At 46.6% G+C, this 19,431-nt stretch overlaps 6 protein-coding genes across 6 annotated transcripts; 4 read left to right on the top strand and 2 right to left on the bottom strand.

Annotated features, from left to right (window-relative positions):
- Positions 1–218: 218 nt before the first annotated feature.
- On the bottom strand, positions 219–1,162 carry N7532_009396 (N-acyl homoserine lactonase family protein; the record flags this gene model as incomplete). Its single annotated transcript, XM_056621887.1, has 4 exons — positions 219–655; positions 705–947; positions 1,000–1,066; positions 1,121–1,162. 4 exons carry the CDS (start codon positions 1,160–1,162, stop codon positions 219–221), a joined length of 789 nt encoding a protein of 262 aa, XP_056472693.1.
- A 1,917-nt stretch (positions 1,163–3,079) lies between these two features.
- N7532_009395 (MFS transporter) lies at positions 3,080–4,841 on the top strand (the record flags this gene model as incomplete). Its single annotated transcript, XM_056621886.1, has 2 exons — positions 3,080–4,432; positions 4,524–4,841. 2 exons carry the CDS (start codon positions 3,080–3,082, stop codon positions 4,839–4,841), a joined length of 1,671 nt encoding a protein of 556 aa, XP_056472692.1.
- Positions 4,842–9,049: 4,208 nt separating this feature from the next.
- N7532_009394 (uroporphyrinogen decarboxylase) lies at positions 9,050–10,362 on the top strand (the record flags this gene model as incomplete). The annotated part of the gene is made up of 4 exons (XM_056621885.1): positions 9,050–9,104; positions 9,159–9,200; positions 9,305–10,228; positions 10,289–10,362. 4 exons carry the CDS (start codon positions 9,050–9,052, stop codon positions 10,360–10,362), a joined length of 1,095 nt encoding a protein of 364 aa, XP_056472691.1.
- A 1,362-nt stretch (positions 10,363–11,724) lies between these two features.
- Positions 11,725–12,242, top strand: N7532_009393 (uncharacterized protein; the record flags this gene model as incomplete). Its single annotated transcript, XM_056621884.1, has 2 exons — positions 11,725–11,836; positions 11,890–12,242. 2 exons carry the CDS (start codon positions 11,725–11,727, stop codon positions 12,240–12,242), a joined length of 465 nt encoding a protein of 154 aa, XP_056472690.1.
- Positions 12,243–12,955: 713 nt separating this feature from the next.
- Positions 12,956–13,947, bottom strand: N7532_009392 (uncharacterized protein; the record flags this gene model as incomplete). Its single annotated transcript, XM_056621883.1, has 3 exons — positions 12,956–13,217; positions 13,321–13,727; positions 13,882–13,947. The coding sequence occupies 3 exons, from the start codon at positions 13,945–13,947 to the stop codon at positions 12,956–12,958; spliced, it is 735 nt and encodes a 244-aa protein (XP_056472689.1).
- Positions 13,948–14,632: 685 nt separating this feature from the next.
- On the top strand, positions 14,633–15,890 carry N7532_009391 (NmrA/HSCARG family protein; the record flags this gene model as incomplete). Its single annotated transcript, XM_056621882.1, has 5 exons — positions 14,633–14,677; positions 14,752–15,237; positions 15,337–15,526; positions 15,580–15,752; positions 15,819–15,890. The coding sequence occupies 5 exons, from the start codon at positions 14,633–14,635 to the stop codon at positions 15,888–15,890; spliced, it is 966 nt and encodes a 321-aa protein (XP_056472688.1).
- Positions 15,891–19,431: the final 3,541 nt, after the last annotated feature.

Genomic DNA, 19,431 nt, shown 5'->3' with positions numbered 1-19,431 from the left:
AGTAGATACGCGAATAATATCACACCGAAAGCACTTTCTTAATGAGGCAAGGAATTTAAAGCAATGGAAAGATATTCATAAGATAAAAAAATAAAACTTCATCGACAACGGGAAATAATATGCTAACAATTGTAGGTTGATAACATAAACGAAATTCATCAGTGGAATGATCTGCCTCTGGCCAAAAGGAGCCTTTGCTGCAACGAGCCCGCAATTGTTTAAGTCAAAAACTTAGGGCTTTTCTCAAACATATCAAAGTAGCTTTTCTCATGACCTAAGCAAACCTTTGCATTTTTCCGCTGTACTAGCCTTCTCACGTAGTTCCGACTTCTGAACCACTGAGAGTAATCTCTCATGAGGAAGCCTTGCGGTCGTCCATCCTCATAATTTTCTTTGACATGGAAAACGTCACCAGTCAGAATCACAGTACCGGAGACTGGAAACGTGAGTTCTAGGACCAGGGACCCTTCAGTATGTCCAGGGCATCTGTGCAGAGTAAATCCTTGCCAGAGCTCCACTTTTTCCTCTGAGACAGTCTTCCAATTCAAAAGGTCTGCTCTCAGATAATCCGGAAGGAAGAGGCCGCCATCAATGCCAGTGGCGGATGACCAAAAAGCATTTTTGAGTTCGGACTCGTGGCACCAAATCTCGACGTCTAGAAATTATTTATCATACCATCCGCAAGATTAGCACGATGGACTTACCGGTGCCGAAAAAATGCTCCAACCCTCCAGCATGGTCCATATGAAGGTGGCTCAGAACGACTGCCTTGACATCACTGATCTGACCTGCACCGGTAGCTTTGATAGCTGCAGGCAGAGAATGAATGCCTCTTTCCCACACACGTGGAGCACATTCGAGGAACTCCTTGTCCCACGACTTGATGATATCCTCCCGAGATCCCGTGTCAAAAAGCACGAGGCCCTTGTCTGGGTGATATAGGAGACCTGCGATCATTAGGCATGGGCGGGTCTCATGAGACTGCGTTGCACCATGTACGGGGGGGGACATTTGCCCCCGAAAGAACGTATGACGCGTCAATATCAAGGATTCCCAAGTCCAGAAGCTATGACTTGTCAGTTGTCCGTTCATCAGTCAGAATAGACAATGGGACTCTTACCCAGAGCTTAGAGCCGGCTGGGAGGGTTGATGGCGCAGTCATAGTGTCACTGTGAATAAACAACACTTAAAAGCAGGATGTCCAGGCCGACGTGACTAAAAGATTTGTAGATAGAAAGTGGCACGTGGTGAAGTATAGCGAGAAGGTAATGCGGACATTTTTATAGATTACAATCTGAAGCACTGCCCGAAAATACCACAATCAGATCCACTTGAGTCCTGTTACCGATCGCATACTTTCGTATAACCTTCGATATCAACTTCTAAGTTTGGCGGAGCTCGAATAATCCCGGTTCTACGGATATAAAATCTGGTAGGATGATCATTGCTTGCTTGTGCATATATTTCTTGACAATTAGCATTCATTGTCAGCTTAAAGTCCCCACCCGCAGCCATGAATATGGTGTGGCCCCTCCATACGGTCGGAATGAGCGGCATTAGCTCGTCATTGTCTACTTGATATTACTATATAGCGTATAGGATAGCTCGCAGGTTTGGAAGAGTTGGATATAATCTATTTGGGGTCGAATTATATAGTAAACAAACCTGGACTATGGTCTCAAACGGTCTTCCCTGTTGTTGTTGCGATTATCCCTTTTTCTTTCTCATAGAGAGATTGCGCAAGCAGAGCGGCGGCCAAGGCCAGGCTGCAGTACCTGTGGGTTATGATGATATGTACAAGCCAAAAGCTGAAAGGCATAGCAGCACGCATATTTCAGTTCTTGTTTGGGTCTTGAAATCCGAGTTAGACAAAGGCGCGACGAAGAGTGGAGACTAATCGAGGGTACACTATCGACACTCGCCTTGAAGGCCGGTTAACCAAAAAGGATTTTTTAGCTGTGATTGATGGGAATGGCAGGGGCTAGCAAGATGTTAATAGACAGCTACCCATCAACTTTGCAATCCGGACGGGCAGAATATCCTATACTATGGATGTCCGAGGGAGCCTAACAAACATACAGTAACTTTCGACTAGTGATAGTTCCACTTACCTGTAAATATCGTCCAACCATGATAGCTGACAGCGTTTCTCGCCGATTATTCATCGGGGTGTGAACTTACTTGACCTGGTGGGATCGCCACTCCGGTTATAACTTATACTGCCGTTCGATGAGCCAGGCGGGCCAAAGGCCCTAAGGACTAAGTAATGAATACAGGAGAACCCACTGCCGCCCCAATATAACATAACGATGAGTATAACCCCAAGGCATCCAGTGGTCGAATATCATATTCGGCCAAATCCAAAGGATATTGTAGTGCTATTTATCAAGGGACCATCATATTTGGGTGTGCAGAAATAACTTAATAGAGTAATCAATCACCTAGAGATTCTATAATCCCAAGGCGAGGTACGGTTGTGATAAAAGCAAATTTTCATTTGCTATGGGTACCTCGCATCTTACCCGACTTCAGGGTAAGGCGGGTCCCAAGGCTTCTGCGCTTGTAATCTTGCGCTCGACAAGTTTTATTAGCTGTCAGAATATGAGCTCAGTGATTTGTAAATTGTTTGTCATTAGTAACTTAATGGTAACTTTTGCTAGCATAGTCAATGCACCCACTCATACAAAACTCTATGGTAAGGCGGCACATTCTCTACTCAGACTTTTGTCATCTCATTCTGACCTATGAAATTCGCCGACACGCTCGGTTTCGACATCAGCCCGCTTACTAATCGGGCCGCCGAACATCCTGCACCAAGACAATTCGACCACCAGCATTACTTTAATTCCTTTCTTGGGCGAAGTGCCCCGCGGAAGAGTCTTATCCGGAAAAATGAGGTATCATAAGTAAGCTGAAAACCTTTTAAGGTGTGGATACTGTTCAATGTTGGTAGCCGAGGTAATCATGGTGCGCCAGATACATTAATGAAAAATTAGTGTCATCTTTCTATTACATTTACGAGGTTTATTTCACCCATTCCACGCTGCAAAACCCTCCCATACCTGCTTATGTCATCATCATGCAGGCATACTTCCAGTATCGTGCCATCAAAGCCTCCGTTCAAAAGCAGCTGAATGAGTTCCCTGGGCGACACTCGAATGCCTTTGAGAGCGGCGAAAGCCCTTTCCATGAGATAAGGAATCAAATTTCACAGGAACTCCGATCGTATGGAATTCAGCTGATTGACAATCCCGACCACCGTGGAGAATCGTCTCAAATTTTTCTCGTCGACTGGCAGGGAGAAAATGATGCTCTAAATCCCAGGAATTTCAGTGTGAAGAAAAGAATTATGGCAACAATCATCGTATCCGCCCTTGCTTTCGTGGTCAGCGCATCATCCTCCATCGAATCTGCCGTTATTTCCCAAAGCAGCGCCACATATAATGTCAGTGAAGTCGTCGCTTCACTATTCACCGCAATCTTCCTGCTCGGTTTTGCCGCTGGATCCTTAGTGTCGGGACCTCTTTCCGAGATCCTGGGCCGCAATGCCGTCTACACGATCGCCACAACTCTCTTTATGTTCTTCATCATGGGCTCCGGAATATCACCCAATGTTGGAGCTAAATTGGTTTTCCGGTTCCTCGCTGGAGTCTGTGGTTGCCCGCCCCTCACTTGTGCTGGAGGAACGGTCGCAGATGTCTGGAATCCGCTCGAAAAGACCCTTGCATTTCCTATGTATGCGATTCTATCGTTTGGAGGTGCTATCCTAAGCCCTGTCATTGCGTCCTACATGGGCCACTCAACACTTTCTTGGCTGTGGGTCAACTGGATTGTTCTTATCATGGCAGGCCTCGTCCTGGCCTTGGTAGTATTTTTTCAGCCAGAGACGTACGGCCCTCTGCTTCTAAAATGGAAAGCCAAGCACCTACGCAAGTTGAGTGGGGATCCTCGCTATCAGTCGAAGCTGGATCTGGATAAAACACCACTACTGAACCGGATAGGTCTGGCTTGCGCTCGGCAATTCACATTGGCTGTTCGAGAGCCGATTATTCTTTTGTTGGCTTTATACATGACTATCCTCTATATCGTGCTGTTTACCTTCTTTGACGGTTATCCATATATCTTCGCCGATGTTCATCACCTATCCGAGGAGCTCACGAACATTATCTGGGTAGCTATGTACGTGGGCATTATGCTGGCAGTCGTGTGTGTGCCTGGACTATACCGAAAGTATCAGAACGACTGTCTGAAAGGGGAGAGCGGCGACTGCGACAACCATGTACGAAGCAACGAAAACAACAGCGATACAAGCCGTCAGAACCCTCCCACCCCAAAGAGAATGTCCATCGATCCAGAAGAGAGGCTTTGGTATGCCATGATCGGAGCTCCAGCAATTCCAATAAGCCTCTTCTGGATGGGTTGGACTGACTATGTGAGTTAATTTTGAATTGAACACAGCATTGTTGATATCGCTCCAGTTTCGTGACTCCAGATGGCTAATGACTATTTTGCTCGTCACACAGAAAGATATTTCAATCTGGTCACCAATTCTGGGCTCCTCTCTGTTCGGTTTCGGCAGCATCTGCCTCTTTATCTCGAGCTATATGTACGTCATCGATTCCTACGAGATCTACGCAGCCTCCGCGCTGGGCTTCATGACGGTCTCACGCTATTGTGCAGCTGGTGGGATGACCGTTGTAGGAATTTCCTTTTACAAAAATATGGGTGTCCAGTGGACATTGACAATCCTCGGGATTATCAGTTCCTTGATGACTCCTGTCCCCTATATGTTCTGGAGATTTGGTAGTGTGATTCGAGGATGGAGTCGATACGCTGTCTGAGATATGGTTTCTATTTTGCTACGCAAACAACAGAAAAGCGTGAATAGAAAAATTACCAAAGGGGTGCAAAGGGGAGCACATGCAGCTGGCCGTGACGAGGGCTGGCCAGACCTTGATAAACAGCCGCTCGTAATTTTAACTACCTCGACATACTCAAGTAAAAATTCATATCTTTTTAAATAGCCGAGAATTAGATGAAGTCGAACATCAGGAACATATATGTAATGCCATAAACGGAATGCACCTCAGATGGCTTGTTTATTGCTTGTTCCTCAACCTGGTTTGAGGATAATTTTCGATATCTCAATAGAGACATGCTAGTTCGCATACCAATCATGCATCTAGCTGGTCAATTATCCACACCAGATGGAAAATTTGGATGTCACCAATCACCGTGCTCGACGTAGTAAAGTGCTACCTTCAGTATTGACGGATCAAATCATCATGATAATCACAGTAGCATCAAAGGGGCTGTCAATATCCTATGAGAACACGAGGGTGCCATTGAACTGGTTCTTTCTCAGGTTATGTTAGACACACTGGTTCAAGATATTACGATGCTCTTCTCAAAGCAACTGGACGGAGCAATGGTTGATATACTGCCATTCCCATCGACTCGGAGTAGGTAGGCCGTCTTTCCGGAAATCTACCTACTGAACAACCGAGTGTGGAGGAGAGGAAAGTGACAAGAAAATGATAGGATATAAAAAACGAATTCTTATTATTAATTTGCTACCCCATGACATGCTGCCTGAACAGGTCAACTTGTGGCAGAAACGTGAGGTATAGATCAGCATTACCAGTCGGTTCGGCTCAGTGCGCCATTCTCATGTCATCCAATTCGTCCTGGAACTATTCAGTTTTACAGGAATATATCGATTAGTGATGATGGTCAATTAATTTTTACATGCCTCGCCGCTTACTCATCGGGGAAGCCTAACTAAATCCTGTTCAAGACACCCGCGGCCCGGGTGGATCGAGTTGAGCAATTATAGTCAAACCTACGGTGCGGTTAGTGCTCGAGTTACTTTCACCGAAAAATATGCTTTTTATTAGCAATCATGACTTAAGATATTGGAAATCCATTGATTCCACTTAGCCATCCTGAGTCCACATTCGATGCACTTGATGAACGGATCGGTCCGAGCAATTTCGATAAGATGATCTGCCGCGACTCCAACACACTTCTTTATACTTTAAGTGCATTCTAGAGGTTAAATTGCGGCAAATTGAGTGACATTCGCGGCCTTCTTTCCTCAAATTCTTTATTTCAGATACCCCAATTCACCGCGATCTCTATACGGCAATCAGGTCGTCTGTCGTTCAACTTTTGACAAATTTCAAAGCGATTCCAGTTCCATGTCTCACGCCAAAACTCGTCAATCGTTACCAGAGGATAGTATTGACAAGCGAGGGCGCAATACGGCCGCCTGTGCCCGCTACAGAGCTAGAAGACGGGACCGTGAAGACTCTTTAAGACACATCGTTAAAGAGAAAGATCACCAGATAGCTTCCTTGCAAGCTACTTTGGCCCATTTAGAGATGCAGAACAAGTTTCTTAAGGGCCTCTTGGCCGAGAAGAACCTTTCGGGGAATCCCACGGATGTGGAATCAATAGATGACCTATCCGCATCGGAATACGGATTTTCGCGAGAGTGACGAAAGGGTCGGTAAGAAACACGTCCAAACAACACGACTTATGATGTTCAAACGAAATAAGTCCAACTCAGATCGTGCAATTCTTCAGCAAAAGAGCGCTGTCGTTCTTAGCACAGTATCTTTCATCTGCTGATCCTCTACTGTAAACAGAACGTCGGAACCGTTTGGAACAGGAATGGATCCAACTACGGTGGAAGGTGTAGGAAGGTCCTTCGGTGAGACAACATGACAATTCAATCGCAGATTCGGCTGGTCTTCTGAAGGCCAGGGCTTTTTAATGTTACATACTCATGAGATTTATCCTGGGATATTCCATTCAGTTCCGCCACCCCAAGTATGACGGCTGGTGATTTAGACAGTAACTTCGAAGTTCGCTAACCATCGTACTTTCTTTTTCGTACAAGTAAAATAATTATACACGTGCATGAGAAGTGCAAAGCGGTTTCAACCAAATCAAAAGCGTTGTTATTTGACGTTATTATTATGTATTGTTCTGGAAATTGGGAGAGACCCTGTGCCTTCTCTCGGGGTCTAGAAGTCTTCCAGTGACTTGGGCCGATACATCTCACATAGTCATATTTCATTTTTGGTTTACAAAAATTGATAGACGTAGGGTGGCGATGAAGAACGCATTCTACATTCCAGGGGGTGCATATGAAGCAGTACCAGCTGGAATATGACTCTAATTTGGTGTTGATTCAAAATGACGAGACAATACAGAGGTACACTTACTTCTTCCAGGATTGGGATATCCTCAGGCATTGCCTCGCCCACTCCACAATTATGGGGCAAAACTTGTTCCTGGAAGCCCAATAGACAAACAATAGCTCACCTGATTATGCCCCGGTCGGACTTCGACCCGGGGGACACGTCTTCACCATGCAGCGAACGCTTGTACAAACTTCATATTCTCCTGTACGCACTCGTCAAAACCGTATTCAGCTAACGCCATGAACAGCTCCGGTATAATAGTCTCAGCCTGGGTTGTCGAGCGATTACGGAGCATGCCCAGCGCTGAACGGGCTTGGATCGCCTCCTGATTCCGCGTGCCATAGTACATCTCCATACTCTACCTTTGAGACCCCTGCGTTAGGTCGTAAGCCAGTGATGCGCTTAGGAAGAGAATACCCAGCGGTCCTGACTCCTGCTGCAGCAGCTGTTGGAACTGATCTGAAAACAGCGAGATGGCGAGACGGCCACCGCCAGCATTTGGCCGAGAGGGAAGATGGGGCCGGGTCGCCTCCGTAATAATGCACGTGTGTCTGAATTTAGGTCAGGGCAGCCGTAATGTCCTCCGCTCCGTCCGGAAACCGAGTATCGGGCAGCAGTCGATACGCCTCCAGGTTCCCGATCCTCTTGTTGGTGGCGACGATCGGACTTGGAATCTTAGTGTTAGCCTGTCTTGTCATTAGAAACGCGGCATGAAGCGTCCCAGGGTACCGAAGTCTGCATGCAGATGTTGTGTTACCGCATTGTCCCCAATTCTGAACGGTCCCCCATGAAAGTAGACGACGACAGGGAGATTTCCAATTTCGGCAGCGTTCGGTGGCCAGCAGATCTTTTTGCACAACTAGCCGTTGAAAAGCCAGTCGCTGATATAGTGCAGCCTTTTCGATCCAAGATCATACATCCAATCGATGTCTTTCGTCTACGTCGTACTGGAAATCCTTTACACATCCGAGAGGAAAATCTAATGACTGGGCAAGAGATGCGTGGCGCGACTCGAAGAATCGCTCACAGGCGGCGTTAACGGACGTATCCAGTTGTCTTCAAATTGAAGAAGAATAACCACCTGTATGTGGGGGTACTATGGAGGCATCGTGATTAGAGGTACAATGGTACATTTGTCTTTGGCTAGGACGCTGGCTCTGGGGGAAGGTTATTTCTTATGGAGGAGGGGAGTTCGAAAACAGTGATCCTGCATGTCCACACGGCTAGGGCCCCTGCTCGTATGTTCGAGGCTGTAATAGAAGGGGAATATTCCGGGTCAATGATGTACCTTGCTCAAATGGTGACGAAATCCACGGAAAAATTCGAATAAGCAGCCGATTTCTTGTTTACAAATAATTCGGTAATCTCTTGCAAGCGGGATAGTTCCGCATTATATTATAAAAGTATTATGAGGTGTGGGCTCCAGATATGCAAACTTTTCAACATCAGAGTATGGACAAGCGTTAATTACAATTTTGAATACATAATGCAAATCAATCGTCCCATTCTCGATTGGTCATGCTTAGTAGTTACAAGCCAATTTGAGGATCCACATCAAAGCTTGGCACCCCGCTTACTCAGCGCTATTCTGTTTCATTGGCCCTCGACGCAGGATAAGACCCCACTACTCTTGCAAGAAACGAACTGCCAAGCCCCAGCGGTCTACTATGTCCAAATGAATCAATCTTGGAATCTAGTCACTGCGACATAATTGTCCTTTTTCTTGAATGTTCGTATTCTGTACTCAGGCTTTCCATTTTTTTTTAATTTCCTTCCTGGAATCATCTTTCTTCACTCTGAAAGCCTTTTTGGGACTGTCCTTCACTGTGCTTCCAGCAATGCAAGCACAATTCGAACCATTGACGAATGATCTTCTGCTTCGAGCAGCGAGAGGTACTCATGGACTTCACGAAATCACGAATATCCGGACGACTAATTCGGTCGTAGGCGAGAAAGTTTCCCGTCCTCCCATATGGATTATGCGACAAGGTACGCTTGATTCATCTCCACTCTAAGTTTACTCATGAACTATTTCTCGATTCATAGAGTCTCTTATTTGGTCTTCGCTTATGCCCGACTAACTTTCTTTCTAGCTGGCCGCTATCTACCAGAATACCATAAAGCAAAAGGCCATCGCAACTTTTTCGAATGCTGTCGAAGTCCAGAAATCGCTTCCACGCTGACTGTTCAGCCCGTGGATCGTTATGAAGGCTTGATTGATGCTGCAATTATCTTCTCGGATATCCTAGTTATCCCCCAAGCCCTGGGCATGCGTGTTGAGATGATCGATAAACAAGGGCCGCATTTCCCTGAACCGTTGAAATCACCGAATGAGGCACAGTTCGCAAAAGTTATGCAGAAGCAAGTGGACGTTGCGGAAGAACTAGGCTATATTTCGAAGGCTATCTCGCTATCAAGGCAGAAGTTGAAAGGCCGCGTGCCTTTGATCGGCTTCTGCGGTGCACCATGGACATTGTTATGTTATATGGTTGAAGGAGGAGGAAGTAAGATGTATGTACAGGCTAAGAGGTGGATTTATCGGTATCCCGACGATTCACGCAGCTTATTGCAAAAGCTTGCCAGCACATGCGTTGAGTTTCTCGCTCTTCAGGTTGCTTCAGGCGCACAGTTTGTCCAGGTCTTTGACTCACATGCCGGGGAACTCTCTCCTAATTCGTTCGAGTCCTTTTCTCTCCCATACCTACGCTATATTGCAACCAATCTTCCGAAAAGTCTAAGGGAAATGGGCCTGGAACCCGTTCCTATGTCTGTATTTGCCAAGGGAGCATGGTATGCTTTGGAGGACCTTTGTGAGTCGGGATATCAGGTGATAAGCCTCGACTGGCTCCATGATCCGGCTGTTTCCATTGGGGTTATAGGTGGTCGGGCCACAATTCAGGGAAACGCTGACCCGGGGATCCTGTACGGAGGTAATGCGGCCATCACAGAGGCGGTTGAGCGTATGGTCGAGGGCTTTGGACAAGGCAAGCAAGGGTGGATTGTCAACCTTGGTCATGGTGAGTGTCAACCCACTCGATCTCTATTCAGTTCGAAATTCTGACTTGTCATGTCATCAGGTGTAACCCCGTTTGTAAAACCGGAAGTCCTCAAATTCTTTTTCGAGGAGGTTCATCGACTGACAGCATCGTAATATCATGTGGGAATGTTGGTGGTGAAGGCCAATCCTGCTTTGCGAACTCGCTTCGGGTTTGAAAGACTTTTGATGTGGATGAAAACAACCTGGTGTCCTGGATAAAGAAAATACCTGTCTTCTTGGGAAGCAGATAATCAAATGATGCCATGGAAATTGTCCGCTTCCAGAAATATGCACATGAGACCTCGCGACTTTGAAAATCACATCGTACACTGTGGGCGTTGTGGGTTATGCTTTTCGGTGCCTGTGGTGTACGGGTCCAGTAGTACTTCCAATTCAAGTATGACTATTTGGGGGAGAAAGCATGTATCTGCTGTTCCACCGCGTGCACGTCGTGGTCGAAACATGAAGCCTGAATTTCGGAAGATAGACTTCAATATAACTAGTGCATCAAACACAAATTTGAACTCGGAAGTCTGCCAAACGCATAATTATGTTAGTTTTCATCGAGTAATTGTTCCATCCCGTAGTTACAGAATTACCTTACGTAAAGTAGTATCGAGCATGCACGGGTATTTTTATGGCCTCCTCACTCTGTTCACTCCACTCTCAAACACCACTCAACGTTTGGTCAATCGAAACGTCAATTTTTCCGATGTGTAAACAGGAATTAATCTTCGAAATACGTTATAATTAGATTTTGAAACTTGCTTTCGAATGACGAAATCCATTGTACTGTTTGAGGTACCCTATGAATAGTACATACCGTCGCACTTTGTGGGGACACATTCGACTTGGGGCTATTGCACGGAATTTCATATCCAGAGGGTATTCTCAGTAGACGAGGTTGGATGGATGGCTCGCTATGGCAAATTTCTTATCGGAAAATCAACAACCTTTGCTCATCGAACGCTCTCAAACGGGCTGCACACTCATGGGATTATACCATGATGGCAAAAGCTTGCGTCGTCATTCTTATTGTTAACCTATCAGCAGCTAAGTCTACGTTCTTGACCACTTTGACATTTCTAGGAGGCCAAGAGCGTAGGGAAATAAGGAAGATATTTAGCGACCTAGGAAGAATACCAATAGTAAGGTCGCTGTATCTCAGCTATGAGTCGACCTCTGCGTTATGATCGAGCAACCTTGACACAGACTTGACCTTTATAACTAATGAACCACATAAATAGCCAATTGGCCTGTTTCAGAATATATTGGAACGAGACCCTCGGGGCCCGAGGGCCCCGAGGCCTATTGTTCTGCCCTTCGAATACTGAGCTTTCCGCTGACAAAGCGCGGGTTCCTGCACGAGCACCGGCTAGGATTATTTGGAGTTATAAATATGAAGATACAGCTCGTTCCAAGTAGAGAACTGGAAATTGATCGAATGTCAGATTATCATCAATCGACCCTATCCATATGGCTTCTCTGACTTACTACTCTCTTCCGGGATTCGGCGAGAAGTGCCGCGAGGAATATGGATTCAGCGACTCCTGCATCATTGGTGACCGTATCTTGACCACTGGTCAAAGTAAATTCATCAGAGAAGATATGAACTTTGAATATTTTCTGACAACATTATAGCCGGAATGAACCCTTTGACTTTGAAGACGTCATCAAACTTTGACGAAGAGGTTGCCAAGGCATTCTCTAATATGAACGATCTCATCATGCACACACTCAAAAAGGCGAATATATGGTCTGACTCAGAGCAGCATACAGGTTGGGATCATGTTGTCAAGGTACGGGCATTCGTCGTTGGTCTCGCGAGCATACGCGAAGAGGCTAGAGAGCAAATTGTGAAAAACATCCGAAAGTGGTGTCCGAGACATCAGCCGCTGTTCACCATGATCGGAATTGAAAGCCTACCATTCCCCGAGCATCATGTCGAGATTGAAGTTGATGCATTCATCGATAATACCTATTCTACACTTTAGGCCTGATCATTCGTGTCACTATGTATGCAAGGGCCTACCTTCTCGGTAGCCGTTGAGACTGCCATTGAATCGGAGGCATGTTTTTACTTGTATCTAGTTGCATTGTCTCCTATTCCATTTGGCATTCAGCGACACTCCCCGCTCTGTAACTCTGAATATGGCCACTGACTCCTATAGCTACCGGCCCTTTCTTTCTTTTTTAAATTAAGCTTTGGCCATCGGGTTTTAGAGAATTTGCTGTCGTTAACAAGTTAGTCTGGCTGGTCACTAATGATCAGATCTACCTGAGATCTAAATTTTGGCGCTTCGGTTTAAAATTGTTTTGCAGCTCATCCATGAACGGCATAATCTGCCTATTCCATGAAACTTGCATCTCCGGCTAATATTCACCATATTGCTTTGAAAGAAGCATTTCGACTCTTTCCATTCAATGCAATGCTGAAAACACTGCGTAATAATGGGAACTGGGCAGAAAAGCGCCATGCTTCTTTGATCAATCCCAAATGAAAGGACCCCTCTCTGACCAGCTGCCATTATCCACTACACCAGTAGCTGGGCACGAGACACTTCTGTTTGTTTTCGGGGCTTATGAGACCTGAACTCGATGCACACTGGCAGTGAACAACGCCAATCTTCTCTCGTAGGATATTGGACTGATATCATTTCTATATCTTTTCTTCGTGGCTGGAAGCTCTTCCGAATATTATCATGCCCTACGACATTGTGCCATTTCTCCTACCACGGCAAGGTATTTCCATTGAATCTGATGAATTCCCCGGATTCTGTGGTCTTCGTGGCACTCTCAATCTTTGGCCAGCCAGAAGAAGCCAATTAGCATGTAGCCCCAATTTTAAGAAAATATCTTCTTGGCTTACCTGGCCAATGATTCCTTCCACGCTTTCATTGATGGTCATTGGAGCCTCCGGTAGTCCACCGTACCGCGCGCCACGGTTGCCCATGTCAGACTGGACAAACCTGAAACCTCGAAACTGTTAGACACAATTGGACAATTGTACATATGTTGATATTGCCTCAGGGCAGACAGTCCGAGCTGATTCAAAAAGGTTATCCTACTCACCCCGGGTCAATTGAGAAAGCAATCAAGCCTTCATTCTCTTCGTGTATCTTTTTGATCAGGTAATTGCTTGCCGCTTTTGAAACTCCATATGCAGTGGTCAGTGACGACGACTTCTCTAGACCAGCAATGCTTGCCAATTCGGAGGACAGATAGACAAGTTTAGGCTGTTTGCTGGCTTTCAACAATGAGGCCGTTGCCCTGAACAGCCTCAGTGGCCCCAGCGTATTCACCTCGAGGTGGGAGATCATATCGACATCTTCCATTTCTGACACTGGTCCCCAATGGTTGCAAATCCCGGCATTTGCGATGACTATGTCAATGTGATCCACGCGGTGCTGTTTTTCAACTTGTGAGATCGCTTCAGTAATAGTTGATGGAGCATCTAGACTAAGCTCCACGACAATCAACTGTGAGTTTTGCGCTTTAGGCAGCGAATATAACTCAGATGCATTTTGTGTTGAGACATCTCGTACTGTTGCAATGACGGTAGTATTGGGAATAGCAAGGTACGCCGTGGCGAAGCCCCTCCCAATTCCTGTTTAGCCGGTTAACCAGCGTTACCTCAAAGGTCAGAGCAAAGCACTTGCCTCGGTTGGCTCCCGTAATAAGGACTACTCTATATTTCATGATCAAGTTCAAGTAAAAAGTTGTGTTGGCCGAAAGGTGTTGGAATGTGGTTAGGGGGCTTTGAATTGTGCGTATCCGGTTATGCGTTTGATATTTAAGAACTAGACCTAGATCTGCGGATAACTACCATTCCGACCTCCGAAAGTTTCTATGCTATGATCCACTTATATTGCCGATGATTCAGCGGCGTCAGAATTCCAAACACCTGACTACATCGTTTGCATGATTTGTAATCTACTGATCTGTCCAAGCTACATTGGAGTACCCCGAAATAGAGTTACTGGATAGCGTCCCCACACGCGTTCCGTCACCGCTTAATCATCGGATTTTAATCTCCAAGCAGATCAAGCGAAGGAGAAGATCTCTGATACCGGTCTTTCGGGAAGCCGAGCTCCACATAGAGTTCACCGTTTCTTCACACTAGCTCCGCTCAATCGAGTGAGACGCTCTCCACTCGACACTGCATCTTGAAATTTTCCTTTTCCGCGATATTCCTAAACCTCCGGGCATCCGTGCATTCGCTCGTCCGCCAGAAACCGCCAACCAAAGCTTTTGATTTTCTGCTTCAAGAAGCCCAGGTATATAAAGTTCTTCTCCCTCTGATCAAGATAGTATCATATCATCGATATCATACAATTCAATTTTGCAAATACTTGCTCGTCCCCTCTCAAAACATCAAGGCAGTATGGCTCGCCAAACAGTTGTCGTCATTGGCGCCACTGGCTCCCAGGTGCGCACATGAGAGTCCCTCGTTCGTCGAAGAATGGATTTCTAACCTTTGCTCTATCATGGGCAAGAAAATAGGGGGGAGCTGTCGCCAAGGAGCTTCTTGGTCATCCGGACAGCTATCATGTCCGAGCCCTTACTCGTGATCCTTCAAAGCCAACCGCCAAAGCTCTTGCTGATCTTGGGGCGGAGCTATACACTGCTGACCTGGATGGTGGCCGTGAAATGCTCGCATCCGCGTTCTCGGGCGCTGATGTCGTATATGCGCTGACCGACTTCTGGCAGACACAGTCTACTGATGTCGAGATTGCGCAGGGAAAGGCAATCGCTGATGCTGCAGCCCAGACTAGCACACTCAAGCGTCTTGTTTGGAGCGCCCTTCCCGACCCTGTGAAACTCTCGGGTGGCCAATTCCTTAATGTCCATCACTGGAAGGGGAAGAGCTTGGTGACAGAATACATTCAGACGGAACAACCCGCTCTTTGGGCGAAGACTACCACTATCCTCTTCCCAAACTACTTTGAAAACTGCTTGACCACTCCCGACCGATATCTCCCAGTCAAGGTGCGTTCGCGCGACATTTCCAACAAGTTCCAGTGATCCTAACTCAGGACAATGATTTCCCTTTTTGGATCGAACTGGCAACTAATATATACTCTCCAGGACATCTCGGGAACTTATACTCTCACCTTCCCGCACAGTCCACAAACCGTGATGCCCAATGTTGCCATCGCTGACACTGGCAAGCTTGTGCGCGCCATCCTCGAGGCTGGCTCGCGCTATTTGGAAAAGACCGTTGCGTTTTACTGTGAGGGCTTGTCGGAGGCGGAAAAGCTAGCCATCATTGGAAAGCGTAAGTGGACGAAAATATCTCAACTGTCTTACGCTTCTAACTCTCTGGTTCAGGCTACAACGTCCCAACTCAGTACCGGCAAGTTAGCTCTAGCCAGTTCCAGAAGATTCTTCAATCTCGCGATGGCTTTTCTGAGGAGATTGCTCTCGATTTCGCAGAGCAGTTGATGATCTTCGAGAAGTGTGGCAATGTCTACGCAAATGGAGAGTTCGTGCAAGCAAACCAGGTACGTCAATATTCAGGACACAGGGCAGGATCTGCTCAAGGTATCACACTAACTGTGGTTGGTCAGATACCTGGTTTGAAGCTCCAAACCTGGACCGAGTTTCTCGACAAGAATCAACTGCCACTGGTCAGAGAGTAAATAAGTCATTCGTCAGGCTCTGACGTATCTCCGTGAAATTACTTTCGGACACTCTGGTGCTTCTCTCGTTCTTCATCACCCACCAATTATTTGGCCATCGATGTCTTGGTGCTGTCTACTCTGTACATTTTACAATTTGCGGACATCGATGAATATTAGTATACCGCGGATGCAACCCAGCTCTCAATCGTTCAATAATCATTGTCGTGGGTACATATATTGTAATCATTGCAAGGTACTTCAAGCCATTTTGAGAAGGTTTGCTATGTAACGGGCCATATATCCTCTTTATCGTTTCAACTGACCCTCAACACACTCATTAATCTTCAATCGTCAATAAATATCTTCAATACTCTTCCGGACGGGCTTTCGACTATCTGCTAGTTATAGAGCCATGGTTTTCTACTTAGGGGTATGAATAGTTATCATACATAAATATAGTTGACTTTCTCAGCCCCGCTGTCGGGTAGTAACCACTTACAAATTCAAATCACACTGATGCGACGGCATCTTGGCAACTTTGTATGGAACCCCATTTTGTCGGAACAAAAATATATTCTAATGTGGACCACAATTACCACTAGCCTGAAAGAATGTGTTGACCGAAAATAGAGGGAAAATATCGCTAGACCGAAAGAATGTGACAAACTGAGAAGGTGGTCAAATACCACTAGGACCCTTCGGGATTGGCTTATTCATCGTTCACCCAATTTCCACCTAGTATGGTGTCATAACACGCCATAGTTCAACTATAAAGACCCCTGAGATCGCTCAACCGATCGGAGAACCTACAATCAATCATCTTATTCTGTTTGGACATCTTCAGTACTAGCCAGTACATCGATTCCTCATCCTGACAGTTATGAGCCCGGACTGCCTGACTGTATGAGAGAGATATATCACCTACCTGCTCTGTATCTCGCAGTCAACGAATCCCCGAAGCACCTAACACGGTCGGATACCCCTGAACGCTTAGCCACCCCTTGTGAGCTCTTACGTTCAGCACACAGCGAGATCCGCACCGACAAACATCCTTCGGAAACGTTATATGAGGAGAATTCGAGTGTCTGAGCTATATCTTGTGCGAAGATGTCTGATATCGCGAGGGAAGATCTGATGCAGGTCCCGCTTGACCAAAAGCTTCAGTCGGAAGCGCAGTGGAGGGTCTGGATAGGCCATATCAAGTCAGCGGCTGTTGCAGAAGATGTATGGGATTACCTTGATCCTGAGAAGACGGACGAGGAGGTCCTACAAGTGCCCGAGGCTCAGGAAGAGCCCTCACTACCCCGGGATAACCGCCAACGAGAGAGAGATATTATGGAGCTAGATGATGCTGAGCTGAAGAGATACACGTTCGCTGTTCAAGCGTACGATCGTCGTAATCAGCGCCGGCAGAGGTTGTTAAAGACTATGTCACGATTGAATGGCCTTATCACCCGCTCGCTAGCCACAGAACATCACTATCTCATTGTGGGAGAGGACTCACCGCGGAAGAAGCTACTGAAGCTATCTGAAACGTTCAAACCAAAACCTCAGAATCGACAGCAACAACTTCGCCGTGCTTGGAGAGAGATGATCAAACAAAAGCCTTCAGGTGATACAAACCACTGGTTAACTCAGTGGGTTAGCCTATTCGAAGAGGGCAAGATCGCGGGCATACCTGACTGCTCACTTGGAGATCACTTCGCGATACGAGACTTTCTTGACGCTATACAACCAATTGATGATGGCTGGTGCATAACCTGGCGCGAAAAGCTTGCAGATAAGGATAAATCTGTCACATTTGATGAAGTTATAGCTAGCTATCGCAGCCGCCGTGGAGATCTTACAGTCTCTGGAGGACGGAAGCAGCCCAAGATAGCTCTAGCTTCACTGAATGGTGAACCTGAGGCTAAGCCTGCAGAAAAGGCCTATCGCAAGAAATGTCCGTGTGGTAACGCACATCCTCAGCATCACTACTCAAAATGCTTCTATCTTGACGAATCACTTCGACCAGATGGATGGAAGCCAAGAGAGGGAACTGTTCAACGCATTCCTGAATACATAAAGCAGATGAGTCCTCAAGATCAGGAGAAAATCGCCAAAATACAGCAGAAAAACGCTAAATCAGCTCACCTTGCTGGTTCGGCTCAGCCAGAGAATCCGTCCTTAGCGTTCTTCGCTAATGATACTCGAGCTATCGCAGCGTCAGCAGTGGACGATGAGCTTCTCAAAGACAGCTGGATTCTTGATACCGGAGCCACCTGTCATATCTGCAACGACCGCCGACAGTTCTTGACCTATACGCCGCGAAATAGCACCGTTAAAACCGGTCAAACAGTGACGCCGATGATAGGCTATGGGCAGGTCAGGATCACTGGGAGACACCCTCGTACAGGCGCTACAGTGCCTATTACCCTGGATAACGTGTGGTACTCGCCTGGCTTCCACACAAGCTTGATCTCACTCTCTGTGATCGAAGACAAAGGATTCTGCTTCAAATCTGCTGAAAGAGCGATCTTTAAAGGCGAAGAGGCTGTTCTTGAGATAGGGAGATATCATGGTCTCTACACAGTCATATATGATCCGAATCACCGAGCAGCATTTTCGGTACGGCATTCGGAGAAGCCCCATCTCTCAGTAGCCTCAGCGCGGCGCTGGCATCGTCGGTTAGGCCACGCCTTTGACCAGAAGATTGAAAAGCTACCAGAGATGGTTGATGGAGTCAAAATCGATGGGATCTGCGAAGATAACCGTCATGACAACCCTGAGAGATGTGAAGTCTGTCAGCTAACCAAGGCCAAACGTCAGATCTCTCGCAGGACTACTGGAACACCGTACGGCAAGTATGGGCGTATCCACTTTGATCTTGTCCAGATCGACCCAGGTTATAATGGAGATCGCTGGATGACGCACTTCTACCTCGAGGGCGTACGCCTCCATGCAGCCTATACTCATGAGAAGAAGAACGGCTGTCAAGACGCGGTTAGTCAATTTGTGGCCCTAGCCAAGAAGCAGTGGAATCTTCCGATCCATGCCTTTCGATACGATAACGAACGCTCTGCGGGTCGTACAGTAGAGGATTTCCTGTCAAATGAAGGCTTTATCATTGAACACAGTGTCGTGGGTACCCCGGAACAGAATGGCTTCGCGGAGCGATCTGGGGGGGTGGTAATCACCATGGCTCGTGCTCTTATATCCGATGCAGGCCTTCCGAAGAATCTATGGCCAGAAGCTGTTAGAGCCGCGATATGGATCATCAACAGATCGCCCACGAAGTTGCCAGACGGCCGGTGGATAGTCCCTTACCAAGAGGCATTCCTTAATCAGCCACAACAACGTGTTAACCTCGCGAATCTGAGGATTTTCGGCTGCCGAGCATATGTGAGGAAGCAAGTTATTCCGAACGCAGCAAAGATGGAACCACGCGCCGAAATAGGCTATCTCGTTGGCTATGAAGCCTCGAATATCTGGAGGGTGTGGTTTCCACGCAGAGGAGCCGTACGATCAGTGCGAGATGTTGTTTTTGATGAGAATGTGTTCTTTAACACTCAAGAGCTAG

The sequence above is a fragment of the Penicillium argentinense genome (assembly GCF_028826775.1).
Source record: "Penicillium argentinense strain IBT 30761 chromosome Unknown utg000009l_segment0_segment0, whole genome shotgun sequence".
Classification (NCBI taxonomy): Eukaryota; Fungi; Ascomycota; class Eurotiomycetes; order Eurotiales; family Aspergillaceae; genus Penicillium; species Penicillium argentinense.
Note: the sequence above shows the minus strand (reverse complement) of the source record. Positions and strands in the feature narration are given on the sequence as shown.